Below are 17,541 nucleotides of genomic sequence, written 5' to 3' on the forward strand. Positions count from 1 at the left end.
CTAGGTTCTTCAAAGTAGCCACCTTTTGCTTTGATTACTGCTTTGCACACTCTTGGCATTCTCTTGATGAGCTTCAAGAGGTAGTCACCTGAAATGGTCTTCCAACAGTCTTGAAGGAGTTCCCAGAGATGCTTAGCACTTGTTGGACCTTTTGCCTTCACTCTGCGGTCCAGCTCACCCCAAACCATCTCGATTGGGTTCAGGTCCGGTGACTGTGGAGGCCAGGTCATCTGGCGCAGCACCCCATCACTCTCCTTCATGGTCAACTAGCCCTTACACAGCCTGGAGGTGTGTTTGGGGTCATTGTCCTGTTGAAAATTAAATGATGGACCAACTAAACGCAAACCGGATGGAATAGCATGCCGCTGCAAGATGCTGTGGTAGCCATGCTGGTTCAGTATGCCTTCAATCTTGAATAAATCCCCAACAGTGTCACCAGCAAAGCACCGCCACACCATCACACCTCCTCCTCCATGCTTCACGGTGGGAACCAGGCATGTAGAGTACATCCGTTCACCTTTTCTGCGTCACACAAAGACACGGTGGTTGGAACCAAAGATCTCAAATTTGGACTCATCAGACCAAAGCACAGATTTCCACTGGTCTAATGTCCATTCCTTGTGTTCTTTAGCCCAAACAAGTCTCTTCTGCTTGTTGCCTGTCCTTAGCAGTGGTTTCCTAGCAGATATTCTACCATGAAGGCCTGATTCACACAGTCTCCTCTTAACAGTTGTTCTAGAGATGTGTCTGCTGCTAGAACTCTGTGTGGCATTGACCTGGTCTCTAATCTGAGCTGCTGTTAACCTGCGATTTCTGAGGCTGGTGACTCGGATGAACTTATCCTCCGCAGCAGAGGTGACTCTTGGTCTTCCTTTCCTGGGGCGGTCCGCATGTGACCCAGTTTCTTTGTAGCGCTTGATGGTTTTTGTGACTGCACTTGGGGACACTTTCAAAGTTTTCCCAATTTTTTCTTAAAGTAATGTTGGCCACTCGTTTTTCTTTACTTAGCTGCTTTTTTCTTGCCATAATACAAATTCTAACAGTCTATTCAGTAGGACTATCAGCTGTGTATCCACCTGACTTCTCCACAACGCAACTGATGGTCCCAACCCCATTTATAAGGCAAGAAATCCCACTTATTAAACCTGACAGGGCACACCAGTGAAGTGAAAACCATTTCAGGTGACTACCTCTTGAAGCTCATCAAGAGAATGCCAAGAGTGTGCAAAGCAGTATTCAAAGCAAAAGGTGGCTACTTTGAAGAACCTAGAATATGACATATTTTCAGTTGTTTCACACTTTTTTGTTATGTATATAATTCCACATGTGTTAATTCATAGTTTTGATGCCTTCAGTGTGAATCTACAATTTTCATAGTCATGAAAATAAAGAAAACTCTTTGAATGAGAAGGTGTGTCCAAACTTTTGGTCTGTACTGTATATACAGTATAATACTGCCTCCCTGTATAGGTATATACAGTATAATACTGCCTCCCTGTATAGGTATATACAGTATAATACTGCCGCCCTGTATAGGTATATACTGTATAATACACCCTTCCTGTCTCTCTCTGCAAAATATATAAATAGTACTGCCTCCCTGTAAATGATGTGGACACAGATAGTGCTTCCTCCTCCTTGTCTATCCTATAAATAATGTAAGTACAGATAGTACTACCTCTTTCTCTTCTGCATGTTGTAGTTACAGATAATGGACCTGCTCCTTCTTTATCCCTTTAAGGGACCATTCACACGTCCGTATGAATGGTCCGGATCCGTTCCGCAATTATGCGGAACGGGTGCGGACCCATTCATTTTCAATAGGGCCGGAACGGATGCGGACAGCACACTACGTGCTGTCCTCATCCGCATTTCCGAATCCGCAATTCCGTGACTGAAAAAAAATAGAACATGTCCTATTCTTGTCCGCAACTGTGGACAAGAAAAGGCATTTTCTATTATAGTGCGGACCGCAAAACACCTACAGACGTGTGAATGGAACCTAAACAATGTAAGCACAGAAAGTACTGCCTATTGTTTCTCCTTATAAATGATGTAAGCACAGATAGTACTGCCTCTTGTCTCTTTTAAATGATGTAAGCACAGATAGTACTGCCTCTTGTCTCTTTTAAATGATGTAAGCACAGATAGTACTGCCTCTTGTCTCTTCTTCTAAATGATGTAAGCACAGATAGTACTGCCTCTTGTTGTCACAGACATTCCCATGGTGGGTACCAGGAGATCGGAGAGACTGGCAACTCGTGGGTTAAATTGACAAGTTCACTGTGGATCTTATTGTGTCTGTGTTTTGGTGAATGCGACACCCCTTGCTTCAGGTCTTGCTTGTTGGCAATTTACCTTTCCCATAAGTAGCCGCTTCTCACTCTTGGAGGTGCCGTTTATAGATTTTCTTCCTGCCTTCTAACTAGCTGGTCGGTTGTACTCTGTGGTGCTTCTGGAGTTGCCAGTTTTCTACTTTCAGATAAGTCTTGTCTTTTCTTATTGTTTTGTATTTGTTATATTCCCTGTTGTCTATATCTGGCCTGAGACAGAGACTTCCATTCGTCCATCTGGGGAGGAATGGATTGTCTCTGGTCCTAACCTCACTCCAGGGCCTTATAGGGATATAAGGGCCTAGGTATACAGCATGTGAATATTCCTACCTTCAAGGTTTATTCATATTGATAGGTAGTTAGAGCCCGGATTAGGGTTGTTTAGGAGGTGATCTGTTCCTTCCCTAGTTTCCAGGCCCAGTTACTGTTCCCCTTCCCTCCTGTGTTTAATGTGGAGTTTTCCCCCACACTGATCGTGACAATTGTCTCTTCTTCTAAATGATGTAAGCACAGATAGTACTGCCTCTTGTCTCTTTTAAATGATGTAAGCACAGATAGTACTGCCTTTTGTCTCTCCCTCTATTCTTCTTTGTCTATCACTATAAATGACATAGGCACGGTTAGTACTGTCTCTTGTCTCTCCCTCTATATGCTGTAGTCACAGATAGTACTTCCTCTTTGTCTATCCCTCTACATGTTGTAGGCACAGATAGTACTTCCTCTTCGTCTATCCATATAAATGATGTTAGCACAGGTAATACTGTCTATTATTCATAAATATAAATTAAGTTAAAAGGTTTCTTTAGTTACACCCTGACAAACCTGGGTCTGAGGGCCCCTCCTGAAGGGGGGTTACTGTCATGGTTCCCAGGGGAAACAAACCAGAGATACAACTCTCTAGGCCTTGGGCCAATGATGGAGCACGTCGGAGCATTAAAGGGAACTTGTCATCAACTTTGGGCTGACCGTACTGAGGGCAGAATAAATTAGTGACAGAAATGCTGATGTCAGCGCTGTGTCACTCATGAGCTAATAGTAAGTGGCTGCCGAGAACCAGCATTATAATCATTGCAGCCCAGGCCTTGAAAAGAGTCAAATCTACCCGAGAAGAGTCATGGTTATTAATAATCTCCTGCACTCTCACCCATCTGCTGATGATTGGCAGCTCTCTACTAGACAGAAAGGTTGAATATGAGGTAGAAGACTGTGACTCATCAGCAGGTGGGCAGGGAGAGCAGGACTTCATGAATAACCATGACTCTTCTCAGGTGGCCGTGACTCTTTTCAAGGCCTGGGCTCCAATGATTATGATGCTGGTCCTCGGCAACCACTTACTTTTAGCTCATGAGTGACACATCGCTGACATCAGCATGTCTGTCACTATTTTATACTGCCCTCAGTACGGTCAGCATAAAGTTGATGACAGGTTCCCTTTAAGGCGTCAGCTCGTTCTGCTGACGGCTCCGCCCGACGTGTATGGAGGTCAGTGGAGATCATTCCCATCTCTCTATATAAGGCTGGCTCCTGTGGGTGCAGTTGCCGCTAAATTTCTTGTCCCCTGATGGTTCCTTGCGTAACTGAAGACTCCCCTGGGTTTGGATTTCTTAATTTGACTTGGTGACTACGGTTTTGACTTCTGGTGTTTTGGTATCGTATTCGATCTCCTGGTTCTGATTCTTTGGCATGTTTTGGGTTTCTTCTTTGCCTCTGGCGTACTTTTACTGTGTTGACCATCTGGCTTTAGACCCTTTTTCTGAACGAGTAATCTCATCGTGTTTGTCCCTGTTTTTGTCTTGCCCTTCACATACTGCAGTATAGGGACTGTCGCCCAGTTGTGGGATCACTGCCTAGGGTGATCGAGCAAACAAGTAGGGATAGTGGGTCCGGCCAGTTGAGGGCTGCACTATCCCTGTGACGGTGTCGTTACCCACACACTGCTGTCTCTATCTCTCTCAGAAGCTTGGGCAGTATGGCACAGGAAGCCAATGAACCTGTCAAAAACGTCAAAATAAAAGAGTAAAGGAACACTCAGGCATGAATGAGCCCCCACACCACTGCCTGGAAGTGCAAAGCTCCAGATATTACTAATGGCCTGGTTCTGCTCCGACTGTTTAATTCAGGCATCTTCCCAGCAAGCGACCAGCAGTGAATCAGCTGGGACCCAGCGTGCCCGTCCAGATGATTTAGTGTGGCAGAATGTGACTCATCACGGTACATAATTTACTCTATGTATAATCGGTGGCATTTCGCTTCCAAAATGGAGCATGAGTCAGACAAATCCTAACACAGCTCGGTGGAGTCATAACGAGTAAAAAAATAACTTACAGCACAGGAGACCTAAATGTGCGTCACAGGATATACCAGTCCAAAATATGTACATGTCAAAGCTTAGGCTCAGCTCCAGTCCTCCGATACCTCTTGCAGGTCAAGTTTTAAGGGTTTCCCATTTAAAGAACACCTTGCACAAATGACTGATGCAATGACACCAAGGAAATAACCTTTGCCATGTTAAAGGGGTTGTCTCACTTACGACCACACATGGACCCCCTCTATGAGCGAGAACTTCTCATGATCTGGTGGATACAGACCATTCATGTATTATGACCCCTCAGCAGCCGCTTCAAGGGAAAGTTATGGTTGGCCCTATGTTCCCTCAACAATTAAACAGATTGCTTGGCTGGCCATGGTGGAGACCCAACATGCCCCCTATCAAAACTCACCTCCAAGAACACAAAGATGGCCTAATTAGGCAGCAATCCATTTCCAACCTCTAATTACATAAAGTGGATTTTCTGGGTGGCAACCAAACCGGTACCCCTATAGCCCCACATGGGTAGTCACCCAGCTATTCTGAAAGGCAAATCTAGGACAAAGGTATTCTAGGACATACACTCTTCTGCCAACTGTCCCAAAGTTGCCAGGACTGTCCCTGATTTTCAGAGACAGTCTCGGCAAATTTGCACTGTTCTGGGCTAAAATTGGGTGGGGCTAACGCAAACTCCACCCACAAATAGGTGTTTGTGGGAAGGTCTTGGTTGTTCCCGTGGGCGTGGCTTATAATGCCCCGATTTTATCAACTCAAATGTTGGTAAGTATGCCTTTGGGCCAATTACTTGCCAAAGGTCAAAAGTTATTCAACTTTGTTGATAACATACAGTTTGGGCCTTGAGAAGTAATTTCCTCTGGTAGGGCCCCAGGGACCCCAGCCCGACTCTGTACCCACACCACGCATCAGTGCTAGACCTAGAAGATACAAAGATCGCTAATGGAATCGCAGAGGGTCCTGAAAGAAATGCAATAAAAATCACCCATGTATATGTAAATGTTAACCATCTAGAAAGGAAATCAGCTGAGAATGCTGTGTACAGACACTGAACCAGCAGGGGAGGTTAGGAGTTATGAGCTGTGAAACCTAAAAAATTCAAAATAGAGCTCTGGATGTGACTCGGGATCGGTCCATGTATCTGCAGTTACTCAGCATTTTACTAAGACCAAATGTTTGATGTAAACTGTAAAATATTCTTTACGCTAAAAAAGATTTAAATATTGATGACCTATCCTTGGAATAGGCCATCAATTACGATTGGTGGAGGTCCTACATCCTCCTCGCTGATCAGCTGCTGTGCAGTAGCTACAGCATAGGAGGTCAACGCCAGAACTACACGGCTCCGTACATTTTGCAGTGGATGGCAGCGCTGCTCCCATGGAAGTGAAGTAGTGCTGCAGTTACAAGGTCTGTCCACTGCACAATGGACAGCGCTGTATAGTTCCGGCACCGACTTCCAATGCCGTAGCTACTCCGAAACAGCTGGGGGTGCGGGGTGTAGGACCCCCGCCGATTATATATTCATGGCCTATCCTTAGGATAGTGCATTAGCAATGAGTAGGGGGGCACACTATAATAAAGATGGAGTGCACTGGCAGTTCAGCACATATATCCAAAAAAGGACACATCCCAATAAAGTGCACATCCACTAATTATAAAACCAATGCCTAATCATTGGATAGGTCATCAATATTAAAATCCTAGAATACCCCTTTAAATCCATAGTATTCCCCCTTATTTAGGGGTTGTCCAGACAGGAAAAAATGCTTAAAAAAGAAGAATCCGGAAGAATGGATTCAAAATATAAATAAAAGAGTCATACTCACCTTGCCGATTCTCCACCACTCCCGTTCCAACGTTTCTCAGGTCTACTTTTTCAACCTTAGGAAATGAGACCTCTCAGCCAATCGCTGGCCACAGTGGTGACACACCTCACCAGCCGTTGGCTGAGCAGTCACATTTCCTGTATCGAGGGACACGGAAGTAGAGATAGGCGGGAGACCTGAGCAGGATCGCTGGGGATTGGTAAGGTGAGTGTTATTTTTTTCATTCTGCCCCTTTTTTTTATGTTTTTTCCTGGTTGGACAACCCCTTTAACAACGAATTCCTCGAAACCGTCCCTAAATAAACTATTTATTTTTTATCACGGGAAATGTTGCGAAACAGATTTCCAACAATTATGTTCATCTAAAAGCTCGTCACGAGAAATGCAAGTGAATGGGTGAAGCGCACATTCCTGGCTTCCTGCCCAGAATAATACAACAATGGGGTAACAAGACGTTTACCAACATTAAACCTGACAGAATTGCCAGCGTTACCATAGCAACCGTAACCCGTATTAAAGTGACTAAGCAGAAAATGAATGATCACACTGATCACATGAGTCTCAATAAACAAGTTGAATACTTATGCTCATGTACCCGCCTCCGTCACACAACTGGGGTGACGGTAACCTGAGCACACGCCGCATTACCACCTGAATTGTAAATTTTGTACGTTTTTGAGAATATTTTGTGCACATCAATCAAAGTGCCCTACCATGCACAAATAAAGCCGTCATACAGTTCCCACATAATGCTGGCCTTTATGTGCCTGCAATACATAAAGTAAGGGGTTTGGTCTGAGTTCTGAATTTATTTTAGAAGTCTGGTCTGGGTTCTGAATTAAATTTAGAAGTCTGGTCTGGGTTCTGAATTAAATTTAGAAGTCTGGTCTAGGTTCTGAATTAAATTTTTAAATTTAAGGCGTCTGGTCTGGGATCTGAATTCATTTTAGGGGTCTGGTCTGGATTAAGTCTGGTCTGGGGTCTAAATTAATTTAAGAAGTCTGGTTTAGGTTCTGAATTAAATTTAAGGCGTCCGGTTTGGATTCTGAATTACTTTTAGGGGTCATTTGGGGACTAAATTGGTTTTAGAGGTCAGTGTTTGGTCCGTGATTTTCACAGATTATTGCTGAAACTAACTTTCAGCCCAGCAGTGTCTAGAAAAACACGGATGACACACGGACTGAAGATCCACGGAACCCTTTACTCAATTATATAGTGCTGACGTATTTACACATCTCGCTCCCTCCCCAAGTCCGCGAGAATAACAGCATCGGGCATGTTGAAATCCAACATGTCCGATCTTTCTGTCTCCTGACATCTTAGTTAAGAGGTCCCCATACACATAGGTGGCCAGCCTATCTCACCGAAACCAGGCAAATTCAGCGGTGATGCAACGAAGGCTCTGACCTTTCAATCTGCTGACTGGTGGGGTCCGAGGGGTGAGACCTCCTCCCCTCACACATTCAAAAGGAGACGCTATCACTATTAAAGGGGTTACCCCACGACTAATGCAAAAAATTAAAATCAGACATCATATAGTACATGACAACGTCTTTCTAACAAAGCTAGAACCAGCCCTGTACCTTCCATGGGGCCAGAGATCTCCCCATTCATTGCTCTGCTAGATTTATATCAAGCTGGCAGCACAGGGGGCATGTCCTTTCAGCTGCAGCTCTCTTCCTATCACAGCTCAGGAGGCATGTCCTTTCTGCTGCAGCTCTCTCCCTATCACAGCCCAGGAGGCGTGTCCTTTCTGCTGCAGCTCTCTCCCTATCACAGCTCAGGAGGCGTGTCCTTTCTACTGCAGATCTCTACCTATCACAGCTCAGAAGGGGTGTCCTTTCTGCTGCAGCTCTCTACCCATCACAGCTCCTGGGGCATGTCCTTTCTGCTGCAGCTTTCTCCCCATCACAGCTCAGGAGGCGTGTCCTTTCTGCTGCAGCTCTCTACCCATCACAGCTCCTGGGGCATGTCCTTTCTGCTGCAGCTTTCTCCCTATCACAGCTCAGGAGGCGTGTCCTTTCTGCTGCAGCTCTCTACCTATCACAGCTCGGGGACGTGTCCTTTCTGCTGCAGCTCTCTACCGATCACAGCTCATAGGGTGTGTCCTTTCTGATGCAGCTGTCTCCCTATCACAGCTCAGGGGCGTGTCCTTTCTGCTGCAGATCTCCCTTTCACAGCTCAGGAGGCAGTTGAAGGATGAAACTGAACATGTGCGGCCATCTCAGTGACAAAGAAAGTAGAAAACGAACAAACCGCAGGTGGCGCTATACAAATAGATTTGATTGGATACACTACATTTTTTATTACATGCAATTGCAAAAGTATTCAGATCCAGGTGCTCGTTGAAAAACTGTAGACAATTTTTTCGTAGGACAACCCCTTTAAATCCTGCAAAACCACCTCATTTGATATCTAGAACCAAAGAACACATTGCAATATCAGTCAGTGGCAGCAAAAGGCAAAAACCCAGCTCTGCTACATCTGTACGCTACCTGACAGACCGAACAGATGTGACGTATCAGCAGTAGATGGCGCCAATTTAACATCTTTCTGGCTGCCCGTCTCCATGGTAACATAACTTCCTGAAAATTAAAATATCAAAGTACGCGTTAGGCGCATGCTATCCGCGCCGTCTCACCACTTTGTAAATGTCTTTTCAATTAAAGTCGCAAGTCGCGTCAATATGGTAAGCGGAGCGTGAAGGCCTCACCGCGGCAGCAAACGGCTTGCTCGCTAAACGGATTCCGGCAACGGAATTTAGGTTATCATGTGGCAAACTGACGAGTGAAAGGGTTAAAATATAAGAAAAATAAGGAAGATATTGGAAAAGAGTCCAAATAATAAATAATTACTACAAAAACGTAATAATTTATCATAATAGCTATAACAGGAGCTTTCAGATGCTGGATGATCAGATATTCCGGACTATCAGTCGGTCACACAGAGGCTATATGGGGAGACTTATAAAGCTGGCTTTGTTGCTTTTAGCAGCCAATCACAGTGCAGCTTTCATCTGGTGGTCTGCTCTTGAAAAATGAAAGCTGTGCTGTGATTGGTTGCTATGGGCGACAACGACAGTTTCTCTTTCAGTCAGGTTTCAGAACGCCTCCATGTTGTAACCTGATGTTATAGTAACCGGGCCCCCAGAGCCACACACATGACGGGGACACTACTGGTGACAATTCCTGCCCCCTGGTTAACCCTTACATGTCAGAGCACCATTCCCATCCACTCAGTCCGTCCATTACTAGGTGTAGTTAACCATTTCTCTGCCAGACAGAATCCCTCCCTCCAGCCTGGTAGGTACCCGGCTGTCTGTCCAGTTAACCGTCTCCCTCCCTCCAGCCTCGCCATCTACAGGTCGCCTTTCCCTGATCAATTTGTTGCCCAGTGTGACCTGTTAACCCTTTCCTTACCATGCCGCTTGTCCACTTAACCCTTCCCCTCTTCCAGCTGATCTGACAGCAACTGGACAAAGGAAGGGTTAATTGGACAGCCAGCCTGGCAACAAAAGGGTTAACCTGTGTCATTGCCAGGGCAGTCTCCTTGGTTGCTGGGGTGCCCTTCTGGGTAACCCTTTCACTACCAGAAAGGCTGTCCAGTTGGCTTCCCGGTTAACCCTTCCATTACCAGGTTACCAACCCGTTAACCCTTAGGCTGCCAACTAGTAATCTATCGACAGTTGCTTACTGGTTAACCCTTTCATCAGCAGTCTGCTTTCCTGTGAACCGTCAACAGTTGGGTTCCTGGTTAACCCTTTCATTAGCAGGCTGCTTTACAACAGTTGGATACCCCCTCCATCACCAGGTCCTCAACCAGTTAACCCTTAGGCTGCAGGCAAGTTATCTATCAACAGGTTTGCCTCCCGGTTAACCATTTCAAACCATCAACAGTTGGCTTCTCGGTTAACCCCTCCATCACCAGGTCATCAACCAGTTAACCCTTAGGCCGCCAAGCAGTTATCTATCGACGGGTTGCTTCCTGGTTAACCCTTTCATTGGCAGTCTGCCTTCCTGTAAACAGTTGGCTTTCCGGTTAACCCTTTCATTAGCAGGTCGCCATTCAGTTAACCCTTGCATCGATACGCTGACGACCCGTTATTTATCACTCGATTGCTCCCCGGTTAACCCTTTCATCAGCAGTCGGCTTTCCCATGAACCATCAACCGCTGGCTTCCCAATTAACCCTTTCATCACAGGGTTGCCCTCCTATCACTAGGCTGTGGTCCATGTAACCCTTCGTTTACCACGCCGCCCTCAGGACTGGTTTCCAGTTAACCCTTTAAAACACCTGACTGGCAGAGGGGGGTGGCACCCCCGCCTAATGTATTTAACCCTTTCCGCCCCAACAGTGCACGGGGATGTATATAAAGGGTACCGGACCAGGCTTTCACCCGGATCTTCACTTCTCCGTCCTGGGGCTCGGGCATCACTTTCCGGGCCACCCGCAGCTTGTTGAGCCCTCCAAACGCGCCGAGGAGCACGGCTCTCATGTCCCTGCCATCGGCGGCTCCTCCCGGCACCTCGGCCGCGTCCTTCCCGCCTTCCTTCTCTATCATCTGCTCGGTCTCCTCGGCTTTCTCCGGCCGCTCCTTGGCCATGGCTCCTGGCGCGGCTGAATGGGATGCTCGGGCTGCGCTGCAGATGCGGCTCCAGGCGCTGGTCCTTCTCTTACCGTAATGCGCGCTCTAGCCGCGCGGGGCCCCTCTCCGCCTCACTGGCTCCCGGGCACTGCTGCGCGCACACTCCACACATAGAGCCTGGATGTGTTCATGCGCTGGGGGAGACGCGGGTCCCCCGCTCTAGAGGAATATTACATCACAGGCTGCAGGAGTCAACGCTTCTCCCCCTTGAAATAAAAAAGATTCTAAGTTCTAAGAAACTATTGGAGTCATTTATCAAACTGGTGTAAAGCAGAACTGGGTTAGTTGCCCATAGCAACCAATCAGATTCCACCTTTCATTTTTGACAGCTCCTTTGTAAAATGAAAGGATGAATCTGATTGGTTGATACGGGGAACTAAGCCAGTTCTGTCATACTGGTTCTAGGCAGCGGACATGAGCGGTGCTGCCAGGGGTCCCTTTAACCCCTTCTACCCCGGGCCAGTTTTCGCTCTTCTGCCCAGGTTTTTTTTTTGCTAATCTGACATGTGTCACTCTATGTGGTAATAGCTTTGGAACGCTTTTATTTATCCAGGCCATTCTGAGACTGTTTTCTCGTGACACATTTTACTTCATGATAGTCATAAACCTGAGTATATTTCACCTTTATTTGATTTCTCTACTTTTATAATAGTGATACCTCATATAATAGTTATTACTTTACATTTCCCATATGTCTACTTCATGTTTGGATCATTTTGAAAAATGACAATTTTCTTTTTTTGGGACGTTAGAAGTTTGGAAGCAAATCTTGAAATTTTTTCAGATTTTTTTCTCCCAAAACCCACTTTTTAAGGACCAGTTCAGGTCTGAAGTCACTTTGTGAGGCTTACATAATAGAAACCACCAAAAAATTACCCCATTTTAGAAACTACACCCCTCAAGGTATTCAAAACTGATTTTACAAACTTTGTTAACCCTTTAGGTGTTCCACAAGAATTCATGGAAAATGGAGATGAAATTTCAGAATTTCACTTTTTTGGCAGATTTTACATTTTTATCCATTTTTTTTCCAGTAGCAAAGCAAGGGTTAACAGCCAAACAAAACTCAATATTTATTACCCTGATTCTGCGGTTTATAGAAACACCCCATATGTGGTCGTAAACTGCTGCACGGGCACACGGCAGGGCGCAGTAGGAAAGGAACGCCATATGGGTTTTGGAAGGCAGATTTAGCTGAACTGGTTTTTAGACACCATGTCCCATTTAAAGCCCCCCTGATGCACCCCTAGAGTAGAAACTCAAAAAAATAACCACATTTTAAAAACTACGGGATAAGGTGCCAGTTTTGTTGGTACTATTTTGGGGTTGTGAGGAACCGTACTCACAAGACCAGTATTCAAAGGCAGGGACACCAAACCGTTCATCAAAAGTCCTCTTTATTTAGGATCTTGTTATCAGTACAGGCAGTACATCCGGATCGCAGCCGGGTCCAGCAGTCGTAGCATACTCTGACAGTGTTACCTCACACTGTCTGCCTTTCCTCCACACTGAGACACACCTAAGATCCAGTAGCAGGATTCCTGGACATAAGCATGCCTCAAGTCCCGGATTGGAACCTGGGGAACAGGCACCCACCCAACACATTGCCTGTTCCCAGTAAAAGCCCGCCCTGAACTAGCTGAACCAGCTACACTATCTATATGGTGTCCCCCAACTGCTTTAGTGGACACCTGGACTAGGGCTTTTACTCCACCAAGGCGGGACACCTTGGCGACACATTCCTGGTATAAGCAAGCCGCTTTAGAATACTTCCTGCAACATTCTGGGTGACACATATCTCCCCTCATAAATGACTCCTGTCACCGCCTCACAGGGTACATATGATTTTTATTTGCTCTATATCAGTGATGGCGAACCTATGGCACGGGCCAAATGCCTAAAAAAAGCACTCTACTGTTTTATGTACTGTTTTTTAAGTTTTTTTTTAGATAGAAGATTGAAGTTTTTCTGCGCTTTTGCGTTTTTATTGGTGTGTTTTTTCCATCGGCATTTTTGGTGTGTGTTTTTTTTTTGCGGTAAAAGGAGAGGTAGAGGAGAGCACTGAACGGGGGCCACTGACCACAGAGCTTCCATCACATCTATGAACGTTCAGAGGACCCGCTGTAGGCCGGGTCAAAAGGATCGGACCAAGGAGCCTGCTGCAGTAAGAAATGGTTGTGTAGACAGTGGCGTACTGGGCTGTGCTATGTAAGAGAGCTGTGACTGTAAGCCCGTACGTGGGTTGCATGGCCTTCACCAAGCAACTTAGTCATCTTAATCACTGCCACCAAAGAGAGACTCCAGTGCAGAGTTGTCGATGCCCAGTGAGTTGAACGCAATGCCAGAGGACCATGCAAGTCGATTTCTAACACGTAGAACCACCAAGCCTGTTGCCAAAGAAACTTGAAACAACCAAGCTCGTTGCCTCTAAAGAAACTTGTAACCATTAAGCCAGTTGCCTCTTGTAACCACCAAGCCTGTTGCCTCTAAAGAAACTTGTAACCATTAAGCCTGTTGCCTCTTGTAACCACCAAGCCTGTTGCCTCTTAAGATACTTTTAACCACCAAGCCTGTTGCCGCTAAAGAAACTCGTAACCATTAAGCCAGTTGCCTCTTGTAACCACCAAGACTTTTGCCTCTTGTAAGATCCTTGGAGCCATAAAGCTTGTTGCTCTACGTGATGTCATAAAGCCACAGTTTCTTCCACCATCCTAGACTAAAGCCATGTGCACCTGAGGGACCAAAACGATCCTTACAAACCAGCCTGAAGTTCAGGCCACTTCTTTGGCCTACGACTACGAGAGACGGAAAGGATGGAGGAGGATTTAAAAGAAACAGTCCCTCCTATACGACAATGGATCTAAACCAGCACCATGGAGAGGGTCTCCACCCTTCCGTGTACACCCCAGATTTACAAGAGATTAGATGCTGAACGCCTGACAATGTCCTCCTGCTTCCGGTGCCGCAGACGCAACGTGTAAGAAGCTGCTGATGGCAAATTGTTACTGGCTGTTATAGAATAAACACCGGCTGCTGCTCCTCACCTATGGATTGTGTGAGCGCTCGGATACTTCTCGGATACACGGGAGATTGGAGGAGGTATCTGACTTCTATCTTTAATTAAAGTCCGGAAAGACTGGAGGGAAAACATCGTACCAAGATTTATTAGCACTCACAGAGGGGGTGGGCTCTGGGAATATTAACTATTATCCTGAAGATCTACGTCTATTCTGGTAGCACATTTATGGTGTTGGTTGATGCTGAATATTAGGAAAAGGAGTGCTCCATGCGAACGGGAGCGCAGCTGCGGTACCCGGCACGACCGCCACACAGTGTATGGAGCGTCCGCTTCCAGCTCTGTACACAATATAGTTTCTGGCACTGCAGCTCCCTGAAACAGCAGATCAAGGGGGTGATGTCGGGTGTCGGCCCCCCACAAATCTGATATTGATGACTAGAGAAGTTATGGAAAATTCGATTTGGCTGCTTTGCCGAACTTCACAAAGAAATTTGCTTTGTGATGAATTACTTAGTCACAAAGCGGATTTCTTTGCATGGAGCGGGTGCAATGATGGGGAACGGCGATAGCGCCGCCCCCCTGTCTTTGAACCCCTCAGATGCCGCATTCATCACTGATCGCTGCATCTGATGCTACCATTTAGGCCTTTCTGGGGTTAATCAGGGTAAAAAAAATTAAATAAATGCCTTATCCATTTAATTGTGTAGAGGTCGCAGTGGTGACGTGATGACGCCATCATGCTCGGTAACGTGATGACGCCATCACACTAGCCGACGTGGTGATGTCATACGTCACTGCGTGCGAGATTTCGTGCAGTATCTACTATCAAGATGGCCGCGATATCCTCTCCGTGAGCAAATGGATGAGGCGAGTATGTATTTTTTTGCTTTTAACGCCATTTCAGGGAAAATTGATCATTACCAGAAAGCGCAAGGGAATTAGACTTTACTGCAAATCAAATTTTTCATGAAATTCGGATCGAAGTCAATTTGTTACACTTCGATTTGCTCAACACTATTGATGACCTAGTCTGACCTAACTGCTGTCTAACCCAACCTCCTGCTAGTCTTCCATGTTGCCTGTTCTTAGCCTTGCCTGACTGTGGCCTGTTTTCCATTGTGCACATACTATGCCTGCCATGACGTCTGCCTGACTACACCTTCAGGCCTCCTGACTTTGTATCGCGTCCTGGTGTCCATTGCCGACATGACATCAGATATTGTTAGTGGAGACTAGTCCTAGTGACCTGGCAGGAGGGTCCCTGCCTATCCCTGAATAGGGGATGACCTAGATAACCTGTAACTTTTCCTGACCTGCCTGTTTTAATAACTGTCTGCATTCACCATATTATAACAATACTGATGCATCTAGTCTTATGACTCCATGTTGTGCCTTTATTATTCCTGCTAGAAGTTTTGAATAAATTGACAGCAATTTGTAATGAAGGTCCAGATGGGTGTTACCACTTCTGGGTGTGTCCCTGCACAGCCAGACATTATCCAATCAGTCCTGCCAGTGTCAGAATGCAGGGACACAACCCAACTGGTAACACCCATCTGGACCTTAACCGCATACTGCTAGTAATTCATTCATAACTTCTAGCAGGAATAATAAAGGAATGGCACAACAGAGAGTCATAAGAATAGATGTTCCAGAATTGCTATTGCCGGCTTTCTCACTGCGCTTGCGCCGAATACTTGGGACCAGCAGGAGAACCAACACTGGCCTGGCCCTGTCAATCAAGACAGAAGGGCATGGAAATTAGGTGGGTGAACGGAGCCTCTAGGAGCAGGTGCAATGCCCCCCTGCTCCTAGAGGCTCATTTGCATATAATACAAGTTAAAATTACACGAAAACGGGTACATACTTAAAGGGGTTCTGCACTTTGTTTAAACTGATGATCTATCCTCTGGATAGATCATCAGATTCTGATCGGCGGGGGTCTGACACCCAGGACCCCCGCCGATCAGCTGTTTGAGAAGGCAGCGGCGCTCCAGCAGCGCTGCGGCCTTCTCACTGTTTAGCGGAGGCCAAGTGACGTCACAACTAGTATCACTGGCCTGGGCGGGGCTAACCTCTTTACTTGAACAGAGCTTAGCCCCGCCCAGGCCAGTGATACTAGTGGTGACGTCACTGGACCAGCGGTAAACAGTGAGAAGTCCGCGGCGCTGCTGGAGCGCCGCTGCCTTCTCAAACAGCTGATCGGCGGCGGGGGTCTCGGGTGTCGGACCCCCGCCGATCAGAAGCTGAAGATCTATCCACAGGACAGATCATCAGTTTAAACAAAGTGCAGAACCCCTTTAAGTATGTGAAAAAGGGTGTCAGCAGTAAGTTTTTGTTGATGTCACTGATTATTTTGCCCTTCCTCTGATCAGTCAGAACAATAACCCACAAAAAAACGGATCCTGTCTGTGGAGCATACACCTTCACTCGGTCAGCATTTGCTCAATAATACATCAGTATTTCTAATGCCAAAAAACAGGAGTGGATCTAAAACAGAGATGACGCGTGAATGGAATATTTGCATGTCTTCTGTGTTTTGTACTCACTCCTGCTTTTGGCTTCCAAATCATAAGTCAATTCTGACGGGCCTTACAGCTGCTACACAGACAGGATCCGTTGTATGTTTCATTTTTCCTTCCTTCTGACAGATCATGATGTCAGCCAGGTCGAAAGGCAAAATAGTGGACCAGTCATGAAGTGGGGGAGAGGGGGGGTGGGAATAGCATGAGAAGTCCACAGAGGGGACCAATAGCATAGTGGTGAGATGGAAGCAGCATAAGAAGAGCACAGAGTGGCCCAATTACAGAGTCTGGAGGTGGCAGCAGCATCAGGAGAAGGCCACCGAGTGTCACAATGACAGAGTATGGAATTGGCAGCAGTATCAGGAGGCCACCGAGTGGCACAATGACTGAGTATGGGGTTGGTAACAGTATGAGGAGGCCACCGAGTGGTACAATGACAGAGTGTGGAGGTGGCGGCAGCATCAGGAGGAGGCCACAGAGTGGCACAATGACCTAGTCTAGAGGTGGCAGCAGTAAGAGGAGGCCCCCGAGTGGCACAATGACAGGAGTATGGAGTTGGCAGCAGTATCAGGAGGCCACCAAGTGCCACAATGACTGAGTATGGGGTTGGCAGCCGTATGAGGAGGCCACTGAGTGGCACAATGACCGAGTATGGAGTTGGCAGCAGTATGAGGAGGCTACCGAGTGGCACAATAACAGAGTCTGGAGGTGGCGGCAGCAATAGCAGCAGCATCAGGAGACGGCCACCGAGTGGCACAATGACAGGGTCTGGAGTTGGCAGCAGTATGAGGAGGCCACCTAGTGGCACAATGACCAAGTATAGAGTTGGCAGCAGTATGAGGAAGCCACCGAGTGGCACAATGACAGA

General features: G+C 46.5%; 1 protein-coding gene across 2 annotated transcripts in view; it reads right to left on the minus strand.

Moving 5' to 3' along the window:
- Nucleotides 1-11,188, minus strand: part of VAT1L (vesicle amine transport 1 like) — a 49,561-nt gene extending 38,373 nt beyond the window's left edge. The window contains exon 1 of one of the 2 annotated variants that reach the window (XM_044270595.1): nt 10,870-11,188. In XM_044270595.1, coding sequence (XP_044126530.1) covers nt 10,870-11,087 — 218 coding nt within the window. In that variant the 5' untranslated portion in view covers nt 11,088-11,188. Of the gene's footprint in view, nt 1-6,485; nt 6,573-10,869 lie in introns of those variants that run through there. The other variant, XM_044270596.1, reaches the window with a different exon arrangement.
- Nucleotides 11,189-17,541: the final 6,353 nt, after the last annotated feature.

The sequence above is a fragment of the Bufo gargarizans genome, chromosome 10 (genome assembly GCF_014858855.1).
Source record: "Bufo gargarizans isolate SCDJY-AF-19 chromosome 10, ASM1485885v1, whole genome shotgun sequence".
NCBI lineage: Eukaryota > Metazoa > Chordata > Amphibia > Anura > Bufonidae > Bufo > Bufo gargarizans.